This window comes from Rhinatrema bivittatum, chromosome 1, assembly GCF_901001135.1.
Source record: "Rhinatrema bivittatum chromosome 1, aRhiBiv1.1, whole genome shotgun sequence".
NCBI lineage: Eukaryota > Metazoa > Chordata > Amphibia > Gymnophiona > Rhinatrematidae > Rhinatrema > Rhinatrema bivittatum.
In genome coordinates, this window is record NC_042615.1 from 493,409,837 (window position 1) to 493,423,203 (window position 13,367).

Below are 13,367 nucleotides of genomic sequence, written 5' to 3' on the forward strand. Positions count from 1 at the left end.
TCCTCTTTCTCACATAGTCATCTCAGTAGCTGTAAACCCTTCATTGCCAAACACTTTGAGAAGTAACATAAACCCCTGCAAAAGAAAAAAAAACCATGTAGCACCTTGCCATACCATACCAGCACTGTCTCATGACTCAAACAGCAGCAGTCGTATCTATGATAAGCAATGCTAATATTATACCATGTCCTAGAGCAAGTTATACTGCTTAAAAGCCCTACAGAAAAACTACATGCCAGCAGAAATAATGCACTCCAGTGACACATGCAAATACAGACAGACCTTTACCTAATAGAGTTGTCAACATTTCCATAGACCAGGTCTGGACATTTGAGGGGCAGGACTGAGGGCAAGGGGGAGGGGAGAAGAGAGATGATGACCCTCATTTGCATAAATGTTAGATCCTGCCAGTGAAGTGCCTAAACACAGTATATATGTATACATTAAAGGGCAATAATGAATTGACAGTCTGCATACAGGCAACAATTTCTCTTTCAGCCTCGCAGGGCAATGAAGGGAGATCCTTGCCACTCACTCCTCCCCATTTCTTATCTCATAGAATATTAGGGGGTGGTGATGCTGGTGGGTGACCTTTTTCCTGTGTCCCTATCTCATTTACATACACATTCATTCTGGCACACAGAAACACACTCACTCATACATTCTCCCTCTCTCTTTCACACATGATCTCGGAAGATTAGAAGCATGCTGGGCAGGAGAGGGGAGAACCAGGGCTATCAAAAGAGGCAAGCAACTGCCCAGGGTGCCACACCCAGAGGACACTAATAAACCTCGTCAGGGGGCTGGCCACCTGTGCTACATGCCACCATTCCTTGGCCCCTTGTGGCTTCAGGCTCAGCAGGCCAGGTGTATCATCCAAGGAGGCACTGCCAGCACCCCACCCCCACACCATCAGCCTTATTACCTACATTGCCTGGGGCACTGGGCAGCCCAGTAATAGGTCTGAAGGGAGCAGTAAAATAATAGGCAAAGAGAGAAGACAGGGTTCAGGGCAGGGAAAGGCCCAGGAAAAGGTATAGGCAGAGAGGCAGCTTTTCTATACCAACATTAGTAGGCACATCATATCGGTTTACATCAAACAATAGATGGAAAATACAATGAACAGGGAGGGCGGGGGCAACAAAATAACGAAACATGTTGCAGCAAGGTGCTCCAGCAGGAGGCGGCTATACTGGTGAGCCTGATAAAGAGAACTGGAGAGGTAACATATTAACGTACTGACTTAGAGGAACTGGAGAGGTAACATATTTACGTACTAACTTAGAGGAACTGGAGAGGTAACATATTTACGTACTAACTTAGAGGATCTGGAGAGGTAACATATTAACGTACTAACTTAGAGGAACTGGAGAGGTAACATATTTACGTACTAACTTAGAGAGGCATATTAACGTACTAAGAGAGGCATGAGGTTAATGGGAAGGTGAGGTATGGAGGTACATGGATCTAGTCTGGATATGCCTGGTGGAAAAGCCAGGTCTTTAGCATTTTCTTGAATTTAAAGGGGCAGGGCTCGAGGCGGAAGTTTGTAGGTAGAGCATTCCAACGAGTGGGGCCAGCAATAGATAGAGGGCGATCCCTTGTTGAGGTGAGGCGAGCATTCTTGAGAGATGGGATAGGAAGGGTACCTTTGAGGTTTGCTCTGGTTTTGTCTCTGACTCCTTTGTGTCTCCCCACTCCTCACTTTATACCATCTATCTGTTTCTCCACCATCTCCTCTGTGCCTGCTATCTGTCTCGGCTGGCTCACTGCAGCCTCTCTCTCAGGTCCTGACCCTGCATACTGTGAGAGGGGGGTTGGGGGTAGGTCCAAGAGGGTTATTACTACAGAAATCTGTGGAGCCGCTGGTTGCTGAGGGTTTTGCTGTACACCATCTTCTCTCCCTATGCTGTCCAATCACAGCATAAGAAAAGAGTTGAGGTGCAGCCACCCAATCAGCTCTCCTCTAAGAGGTTCTCACCCTGTCTTTCTCTCCCTGTAACTAGGAGACTTTGGGGGAGAGGAGGAGCCACGTGCAAAACCAGACTTGAAAGCGACCGGTCAGTACATTTGACTGGACGCTGCACAGCATGCCTGAAAACCTGGCTGTCTTGTTCAAAACCTGGTATTTGGCAACCCTACCTAATACAGAATAAGGAACTACAAATTAGAAACAACATGCAGACAAAATTAAAATGGAAAACCCAAGAAACCAGACTCTGAACACTGGAATACTGAAGAAAAAATGTAATGCACATTCCCACAGATAACATATGCCAGTCACTAAAAATTCAAGCATTTTTTTTTTTTTACCTTTGTTGTCCGATCTTATTTTATAATCAGTTGGTCCCAGGCTTTTTTTTTTTTTCTCTGCATTCCCTTTCTCGGTCTTTTACCAATTCCTTTTACAGAGTCTCTTTTTTTTTTTTTGCCTGTTTCTTCTCTCTCCACCTGTCTTCTTCCCTACCCCTCTCAAACACACACTTAGGCTCTCATTCTCACATGCTGTCTGTCTGTCTCTCTCACGCATACACACACTCTCTCACATGATGTCTCACAAACAGGCTTGCTCTCATACACACAGGCTTTTGCATGCTCTCACTCTCTCTCTCTTACATGCTTTCCTCTCACACACACATACTGGCACTCCTACTCTCACTAGCTGTTTCTATCATACACACTTGGCTCTCATTTTCACATGCTGTTTTTCTCTCTTTCTCATGCTGTCTCACTCAAACACACACATAGGCTTTCACTTTCACATACTCTTTCTCACGCAATATCTCAACTCTCTCTCTCTCTCTACAGGATCTTCTCTTCATGGGCTGCCGCAAGATGGGATCCACAGCGGCCCTGCCACAGACACTGCTCCTTTTCTGCACATGAGCCAATGCTCCTCCTCTTTCCTGCCCATGCGGCTATGGCAAATTTGTTCTTCCAGTTCATGCAGGCAGGAAGGAGGAAGCGCACCCGGAGTTTTGGGGCCTCTTCTTTTTATGTACCATGGTGGCATGGGCTTCATCATGCCCCCGACGGTTTCCTTCTCACTTCAGGCCGTGGTGGGATGGGCTCCATCACAGTCCCGCTGGTATTCCTGCGCAGTGGGGTAAAAGCTGTGTGCGGCTGTGAGAAAAGTTGTGTGTGGCCATGGCAGCTTAAAGAGAACAGTGCCCCTAAATCTTTCCTAACATTTCTGTACCCAGTTATAAGGACATCTGTGGTTACTACTCCACTGTTGACTTGAGGACAGAGAAACATTCTTTGAAGATGCATTGATCAATCTCACTTTAGATCAATCCATATGAGGCATTGTAAGGGCTCTAGTCATTCCTGGATTTAATCTTGAGTGTATTATAGCAATGATAATTACTAGCAAATGAAGATGACTGGCTTTTCTCTTGTGCATACTGAAGATGTCACTATTCAGTTTAATTAGAAAATTCTTAACATTTAACTCTAAATAACATTTAACTTTGCACTGTTGATTAATATAACTTAGATGACAAAATATGATTTGATAGGGCTGGCTTTGTGGTTCAGCAGCCGTGCTACATATTGCTGTGCAAAGGACGTATGTTCAACACACAAGTCAGGTCTTCTTCCAGACAGGTCTGAAATGCTGCAGAGGCAGAGTTCACTGCCCATGGGTTGAGGGAGTCCCAATCATCGTACAACAGAAACACCTAGTGGTCAGACTTATGGCCCACAATTACAGAGTTCCGAAGGGAGCCCAAATGCATGGCCCCTGGCCAAGGATTGTCATTGTACTGGGGAAAGCAGGAGGAATATAAATAAGGGGGAAAACCCCAGGAACTTGTGCATGAGGACTCATGGCACCATATAAGGCCAGTTCCAACTGAACTGGATGGCTAGAGAACTTCTTTTTCAGTTTTTATTTTTTTTTTACCCAGGAATTTTTCAGTGTTTATTACAACAAAAACAAAAATGGGAGAAATCAGTGGAAAAAAAGACCTGTCATATTCACAGGTAAATATGTTTGTTTTTGTTGTTATAAGCAATGATAACGAAGGTGCCTGTGGATACCCAAATGAATAGGAGAAAATTGCCAGATCAAAATAAAAAAAAAGTTTTAAGGGATGTTTGAAGTTGAATATTTTCACTTACATTTGTTTGCTTCACCTAGATTAAAATTACAGATCTGAATTTTCTGAAATTTGGTATACTGACAGGGAATGATATTGACATCAGACCTGCCAAATTTCAGAAAATAAAGGATTTTGAAAACAAGTGATCTATGGCTATGATGCTAATATCAAACCACTATAATTTTCTTGAAAAAGGCTATAGAGTTTTAACTCTAAAATTTAAAATGTTTAATAAATGAAAATGAGTGGTATAATTATCATTTCTTATTTTATCTTTATTTAGGTTAGCCATTTGGAAAGAAAACTGAGTAATGTTGAAAGAGAATCAGTGAAACTGAAAGAAGAAAATGAAGAGCTGGCTAAAGACAAAAAGTCTCTAAGGCAATCTCTAAAACGACTTGCAAAAGATTCAGAAACTAAAGAACAAGAGTTAGAGGAACTACTGAAGAAAAATCAAGAAGCAAAAAATACCATAGCTGAGCTAGAGCTAATGACTGATGAGCTAAAACGAGACATCACCTCTCTAAAGAGACAAGTGGCAGAAGCCAACCATTTGAGAAATGATAATGAGTGGCTGCTAAGGCAAGTGCAGAATTTGCAACTGATGTTGGATGAAGCCAAAAAAGTGACTGCTGTGTCTACTGGAATACTAAACTACGGACAATGCAACTGTAAAACAAACAAGGTTAAATTGAAAACAACCAAGAAAATGAACTCTCTAAAATGTCACCAAGCTTTTCTCAATCAATCCATCAAGGCTATGCGCAATGTGTTTGAGAATTTCAGCAAGGACGGCTGGGAGGATATGAGTGAAGGAAGGTATGGCTCTCATTAACTTGACTCTGAGGAGGGGACACTGTGCATATGTAAAGAAGTAGCAAATGGAGATTGAATTTCACTACTGTCGATTTGGTATTCAGAAAAAATACTGTCAGATCCTTTGAAATACCTTGGGAGGTCTTGTTCTGAGCTTATTGACTGAAATTTGCATGCAAAATTAGCTACAACTGCATGAGTATTTGAATAGGTGCCAAGAAACCAAAAAGAAGGCAATGCTTGATTTCTTCCACTGATGCTATTTTCATGCAGTCATGAGGCTTGAAATTGACATTTTGGCAGGTTGATTTAATTTGCTGGCCCTTTGCATATTCACCACTGACAGCTAAGGATTCCCAGGCAAGCCTACTAAGTCCGTTTAGTTATCTAGTGATATGTCGATCTGGGAAGAGAAACAGTTTTGCATCCCACCCCCCTCTTGTTAATTTAGTTAGATAAATTTTGAATGGCCCATTTCTGCTTGCTACCAGATGTCTACAAGCTGTTTAACATACTTTAAATTAAGAACCATCCAGGCTAATTATTTCATGTATGTTTTATGCACAGTCATTGTACTAACTTTAATTGAATGGTGCTTACAGATTTGTTTCCTTGTATCAATTTTCATTCAAGGAACATTGGCTTTTGTATTTCTCACATAAGACAGTCAGAACATTTGTCTTCATAACAGCCATTCAAGTAGTGTGCAGGAGGATACTAACTTTTATTTTTGGTCTGCAATAAGTTTATTTCATAGAAAAGTATACTGATTTTTTTACTCTTACCAAAATTCAGATATTAACGTTTAGATCAACACTAAAACCTCAAGTTGCATACACTAAATTTGTAAAAAAAAAAAAAAAAAAAAAAGATATCTTCAGTTGTTAGCTAGGAAAGGTCACTAAATTTAGAGATGACACTTTATAAGTGATCTGATAGATCTTAGAAAATTACTTATAAATGGATTGTTGTCAGACTCTGGTTTTAAAAGAATATGATTTCAACCATATAGGACTTTAGTTCCTTTTATTTTATTTTATTTTTTGGGGGGAGCGATTTTTTTGCTGGTATTTTTTAGACAAAGTCTGTGCTTCTGATAATGGCTCTACATGAATTCTCATTTTTCTTTTTTTTTTTTTTGTCATGGGATCTCAAAGGGCATTATTCAGTAACACAGGGACTTTCCAATCTTTTAGCCAGTGTAACCCCATTTTGGCACTTGAAAATTCACATGACTGCAGATGACGACATTGTTTAGCTGGCCTGTTGGCCATAGGGCTCCCTCTTTAGCCCCCCCCCCCCCCCCCCCCCCACATTCCACCCCTGTGCAGTCTCTATATGTGACATGGAGACTTTGTTTTGGGTTGCACAAAAGAAAGAAGCACATCACCACAACTTTATTAACATAAATTAATTCATCCTATTGTGGTTCATCAAGGATTACTATTAAATTTTATTTAATTGATTTCTTTATCACTTTCCTATGGAAGGTGCCCTCTCGACCCAGTGAGGACAAGGCCTGACCTCCATTAACATCCAGATTGGACAGTGGTAACTTTATGTGGGTCAAGATACCCCATCTAGCCGTGTGAACTATGATTGTCCTGACTTTCCTCATTCCAACTTCTTTATGGGGTTGAAGGCCCCATCTTGACAGTAAGAGCAAGTAATGGCTAGACCCTATGCCCCAGTTTAAAATGTAGTGACTTGTTTACATCATCAGTGCAAGGAGGACTCAAACCTTCCATAAAAGTGTGTGAGTGGGCCATCCTGGCCATATGTCGTCATAAGTGAACTGTGACAAATTTATTGAATCTGAACAGATGAGAGCATTCTCACAGGACAAGCATGATAGTAGTCCTCACATATGGGTGACATCACAGGATGGAGCCCTGTACGGAAAACTTTTCTGTCAAAGTTTCTATAAAGCTTTGACTGACACTGGCACACTGAGTGTACTGAGCATGCTCAGCCTGCAATTATCCCTGTGACCACAGGTGTCTCCCTCAGTCTTCTTTTTTCCGCTCTGCAGTAAGCATAGTGGTTAGGAGCTCTGTGAGAAATTCTAACACTTTTTCCACATGGAAACACTTAAACATTTACTTCACAAACACTTTTTCCCTGCACGGGTCTCCCTTCACGTACATTTATTTGACGCTCGGTGAGTACTATACCCTGTTTTCGGTCGGTTCCTGTCACCTCCCTGGCCTGCCAACTGACTGTGGCCTTCTCTCTCCCTATGTTTTCATAGTTAGCCACACATAGCCTGCGAGTGTCCCTCTGTGACACTCTGCCTGGTTATTAGCGCTAGTGGGACAGAGACTTCCACGGTTTCCGTTGCCGCCAGGGCCTCTGTCGAATCCAGGTCCTTCGATTTCCTCGGTACCCTCGCGCAGTCGATGCCCCCATCGCTACCGTCGGTACCCCCTTCCAGACCGTCCTGCATTCTTTGATGCCATCGATACCCCTCACCTGCGGTACATTGATGCCATCGTTCCCTGCATCGATTCTGTCAGTGCCATCCATGTTTTTCACCTATGGCACTGATTTTTCCCTGGGTTTCATCAATGCCATCATTGCTCGGATGGATGCCATCAATGCACACTCTTGTGTCGGTGCCTTCGATGCCAGGGTCACTTCCATCGATGCCATCGTTTATTTAACGATGTCCAGGACACTTCCATCGATGCCATCATCGATTTCATCAGTGCCATCGATGCCCAGGTCGATTCCATCGATGCCATCGTCGATTCCATCGATGCCCAGGTCGATTCCATCAGTGGTATGATGCCTGGGTCAATTCCATCGATGCCTGGGATGCCATCGATGCCCGGGTCGATGCCATCGATTCCATCGGTGGCATCGCTGCCAATGTCGATTCCATCGATGCTATCGATGCCCATGCCAGTGCCATCGATACCCATGCTGGCACCATCGATGCCATCAACGCCATTGGTGCCCAAGTCGACACCCGTGGCCATGCCGTCGATGCCCGTGGCCATGCCACTGATGCCGTCGGCGCCCGCCTCCAAAAATCGATGCCATCGACGCCCACATCGTTTCCATCGATGTCTTCGACGTTCCTATCGATGCAGTCATTGACTCCGTCGATGCTGGCATCCTTTTTTCTGATGCCAACGATGTTTTTCGATTCTCGATGCCACATCGTTTCCATAGATACCTACGCCGATGTCATCAGTGCTTTCATCACTTTTATCCTTGCTTTGCCCGGGTCATCAACGTTTTTCATATATATATTTTGACAATGCCCTCGAGGCTGCTTCGGCCGCCATCGACACCATCAATACCAACATAGCACCTCCACGTAATGCCCTAGCCTAAACACAGTGCTCCATGCTTTGGGTTCTTATTAAAGCCCCGTATTAGCCTACGACACTACATAGTGCCAGGAGCAGTGCAGGCATGCTGACAGTCCGTCAACATTCGCCATCCAAGACAGCGAGGGCATCTACTTCAGCGCTGAGGAAAGACTGGGCCGAGCACCGTGGCACTCATTGTCACTGGCACGGTGACCATCCGCCACCGACGCTATCCAGCACATCGGTCCTATCCTTCTCGGTGCTGGAGAATGCCTGGGCCGAGCAACATCACCACTGGCAGTCCTTGGTTGCAGTCCTTGGTGCTCCTGAAACACCGGAACGAGTTCCGAAGAATTCTGGACTGGCATCATGACACATCGAGCCGCTGCAACGAGGGCCTGGTTCATGAGTCATAATGGCTCCCCTGTACCCGAGGCGTGCCCCACCGACATCGGTGCGGGATTGTGGCCCTCCACAAATTACTGTGGTAGCGCCAGCCACGCTCAGCCTGTCTCCTCTATACCTGCGCTACCATACCAGGTTCCAGAGTTGAGACGGACGTTACGTCCGACAGGCTACCCCTCGATGACTCCTGAAATCCACGAAGCCATCAATCTTCACCGGCTCGTCCTTCAGCGATCCACGTCAGATGGTAAATAGTCTAATCCCGCTTAGCGGCATTCCCATTGAGATCTGTTCTCTAATTCGGGCCATATGGTTCGAAAGGTTGTAGGTCGCCTGTCTTCCAAGAACCATATTAGTGTCACATATCGCTATTGCCAGCTATGTCAGACACCATACCAAGAGAACCTCTCTACCATTTATTTGGGATTGCATCAGGACATCCTCCCATTGTCAGCAACGGAACCCTGTACTGATTAATACTCTGGCTTCTGGTTCCTAATTCAGGACCGAAGTTCCAGATGGATTCGCTGATCTGCTAAACACGAGATCCAGCAAATACTGCTTCAAGTGCAAGTCCACCTCGAAACCTGGCGACAGGTCTTGCCATTTTTTTGTACAGTACACAGAAATGTGGATAAGACTTTACCGCTCACGCTGCCTTGGGAGGTTACATGATATCCAGGTTACATCTGCCCCGCCAGTTGGACACCTCCGGGTCTCTCAACTTGCAGGATGTCAGAGCGGCCACCCCACTCTGTACCAAGATTCACGGTACACTGCCCCGGATGCTACAAAGCGCAGGAGGGAGGGGGGGGGGGGTTGGGGAGTTATAATTTCAATATTCTTTCTTTCAACAGAAAGTAGTTACTCTCTGCCCATCCTAGACCTCAGAAATACCAACTTTCTTCAGAAGGCACAGGTAAAATGGTATCTCTCGTCACCATGCTTCCATATCGCAGTAAGTAGATTGCCTCTACTCTTTCTATGTGCTTCATGGTGAGTCAACAATATTACAATCCTAAGCTCTGCCGGTTGCACCAGCTCCGGCAACTGGGGTATTTCATTAAATCACTATCGGTGACTGCTGTTTCTCTACGGAGTACAACATCATTCACGCTTTTCCTTGCATGGACAACTGCATAACCACAGTCAATCCAAGCAAGGAGCTCTAACTTCTTCATGACTCACTATAAATCTACTACCTGGGATTGCTGTCACTGCCATAAATCCCTTATAGAACACTTCTGGACACCACAGTCACAACGACCTTCCTGTCCAGCAACCGCGCAAACATTCTAACAAATTCCTATATGTCCCTGCGCGTATATTCCATAACTTCAGCCCCTCAATTCTTTCATTATCGGGCCATGGGGTTTTTTCACTATGCACTTTCCTCATAGATCCAAAATTGCTATGGGTTAGGTTCAGTGAAATTTTATTATCAGTGGGTCTAAGCTGTTCAACCGCTTTCGTCCCTCATCCATAATGCAGAACTAGAACCAAAACCTAGTCTGCTCCTGCTAATGCTCACATTTACTCAGAGTTGTAAAGTTTGACCTAACATCTTCTCAACCCAATATGCGTCTATTCCGCTCCAGGCACAGTTTCACATGAACTTCCTGGAGCTTGTAGCCATGAGTTATGCCCTTATGCCTTCCAATACTGCCTCTGCAACAAATCTTTGTGCATACAGAGAGACAGTATAGGGACAATGTGCTTTTCCAACACACAAGCACGCATAACCTCTTAGCTGCTCTACTAGGAAGCTCCGCAGCTCTACCCTTGGCCCTTGCTTGTTCCATGCATCCTCGGGCCACTTATCTGACAGACTTACTGAATGCACTAACAGCCCTTCTTCATATAGGTTTCCATCCTCTTGAATGGTCTCGGCCTGCATGTGTAGCGAGAGAAATCTTCTAGCGCCGAGTTCAACCTAACTTGCCGTCTGCGTTCGCATCGAACCATACGGTGCACTGATTCTCCTCCCTACACATGTTTCCAATGCGTTCCCATAGGCGCCTTTGTTCCATCAAGGCCCTATTATATGTGTCTCTTCCACTGCCTCTCATAGCCAGCACTCTTCTAATGCTGAAACGGGATGGGGTTCACTGTTCCTCAGTCCCACATCTTGGCCGAGACCAGTATGCTTCCCATACTTCTCGGTCTTTCACATCAGTAACCAATTCGCCTTCTCACAAGTCAGTCTCATATCATAGACTCACTGATGTTCTCAGGTACTGGTAGCATCACAAAAACCATTCAAAATGGCATGATTTACCACATGACGCTTACAAAAGGGTTTTACCCTTTTTCTTTTTTCTACACCACTCTTTTTTCTTACTCCCTCGGATTCTGCTCCCCAGACATCCTTCACATGGATACACCTCGGTTCCAATTGGCATACCACTTGGGAGTGGGGATACCCGATTAACGGTCAACCCCTTCTGAGTCAGCTTACCATGGATTATCCACTGATCAAGCCGCCTCTGTTTTCACTAGTCACGGAAAGGGACATTTAATTCATGCTTACAAGACTCATACGTTCTCCGTTCGAGCCTTTCCATTCCTCTCACTTAACAAGTCTGCCTTGGGGAGCTCTTTCCCTCATAGACATCACTTCTACCAACAGGGTCAGTGAGTTACACACCTTGTTACATACTCACCCGACCCTGCGTTCCTCCGTGACCGAGTGGTTTTACATTTTCAACTTCATATCCTTCTTAAGGTAGACGTTGCATCTCACCTTACTCAGAATATACTCTGCCCACTTTCCCAACACCTCTCTCTCACCAAAGCGAGAGGGTTTTTTCACTCCTTGGACTGTAATAGTGCACTTGCATTCTATCTAGACTGCACTACACTCCATAGGAATTCCACCTAACTCTTTCCTTCTGTGGCAAGAGCCAAGCTGCGAGTTCCAGGGGGGCAAACAGACCTATTCCTCCTAATTGACGGTCTGTATCTCTTTTTTCTACCAACAAGCAGGCATTTCGCTACAGCACTGTGTGTAACCACACTCTGTTCCGTCCGTCCCAGCCTCCATAGCTTACCTTTGGCCGGTGCTGCTTGTACATATTTATCAGGCTGCGACCTGGAGCTCTCTCCATACCTTTGCAGCCATTATTGCTTAGATACGACTAGCCGACATGCTCCATGTTTGGCCAGTCCGTCTACTCCTATTCTTTTCAGTTTAACTACTCAACATCCTTCCACCAACCCGTTAAGGGTTTCAGGATGTCCTCCGTTCCAAATTCCACCCCCGTCATTGCGCCTTTTGCACGTCTTGGGTGCATTTGGTGCACTCTCGGGCATCCTCAGCTATGTACTCACCCATATGTGAGGACTACCATCCTGCTTGTCCTGTGAGAAAGCAAATGTTGCTTACCTGTAACAAGTGTTCTCACAGGACAGCAGGATGTTAGTCCTCACGAAACCCACCCGCCACCCCGCGGAGTTGGGTCTGTATACGTTTTTACTTTTATTTAGTTTCACTTGCGCTTTTTGCTATAAGACGAGACTGAGGGAGACACCTGTGTTCACAGGGATAATTGCAGGCTGAGCATACTCAGGGTGCCAGTGTCAGTCAAAGCTTTATAGAAACTTTCACAGAAAAGTTTTCCGTACAGGGCTCCATCCTGTGATGTCACCCATATGTGAGGACTAACATCCTGCTGTCTTGTGAGAACTCCTGTTACAGGTAAGCAACATTTGCTTATTCCACCATGTCCTGCTATACCAGTTCAGTCAAGACAGGTGGTTTGTATCCCAGGAGATAGAGGCAGAGAGCACTCTTTTCCCAGTGTGCAGCTCGGAGGAAATCCAGTATTCTCATCACTTCCTTAGAGTTCTCCTGTATGTATCCCATGTTTTCTTGAATTCAAATACTGTTTTTGTCTCCACTGCTTCCACTGGGAGGCTGTTCCATACATCCACCACCCTGTCTGTAAACAAATATTTCCTATCATTACTCCTGCGTATGTCCCCTTTCAACATCATCTCATGACTCCTTGTTCTAGAGCCTCCTTTCCATTGAAAAAGACTCACCTCCTGCACATGGAAACCTTTGAGATATTTGAATGTTTCTATCATATCTTCCCTATCTCGCCAGGGCCGGTGTGTCCCAGTAGGTGAACTAGTCAGTTGCCTAGGATGCCAGCCATTAGTGGGCGGCAGAGAACAGACATGTGGGGCCTCGAGCGGAGTCCATCCCACTCACAGCTGAGAGGAGTAGAAACTTGACCGGCCTCAAGTGGAGCCTAGTCCACTCACGGCCGAGAGGAGTAGAGATTCGGCGGGATGAGACAAGCGGAGAAATGGTGGGCTGCGAGTAGTGCCTCTGTGTGTATATGTGAGTGAGAGGGATTGTGTGTGTGTGTTCGAGAGAGCAATGGTGTTAGTGAGAGAGATGGAGGGAGCCTGTGTAAGAGTGCATGTGTGAAGTGTGTGTAAAAGAGTTGGCCTGACTGAGTGAATGAGATCAGGGCCTGAACCGGGGTGGGGGGAAGGGTGGGCGCAAGGCAGAAGGTTTGCCTAGGGCACCTAATATCCTTGCACTGGCCCTGTATCTCGCCTTTCCTCTAGGATATACACGTTTAGATCTTTGTCTTTCCCCATATGCTTTAGAACGAAGACTACTAACCATTTTAGTAACCTCCCTCTGGACAGACTCCATCCTGTTTATATCCTTTTAAAGGTGCGTTCTCCAGAATTGTACACAAGA

At 45.2% G+C, this 13,367-nt stretch overlaps 1 protein-coding gene across 3 annotated transcripts in view; it reads left to right on the forward strand.

Annotated features, from left to right (window-relative positions):
* The window catches only part of CNTLN (centlein), a 1,032,335-nt gene that overhangs the window by 643,040 nt on the left and 375,928 nt on the right, over positions 1-13,367 (forward strand). For all 3 annotated transcript variants that reach the window (XM_029608687.1, XM_029608696.1, XM_029608677.1), the window contains exon 16: positions 4,390-4,925. In XM_029608687.1, coding sequence (XP_029464547.1) covers positions 4,390-4,925 — 536 coding nt within the window. The remainder of the gene's footprint in view (positions 1-4,389; positions 4,926-13,367) is intronic.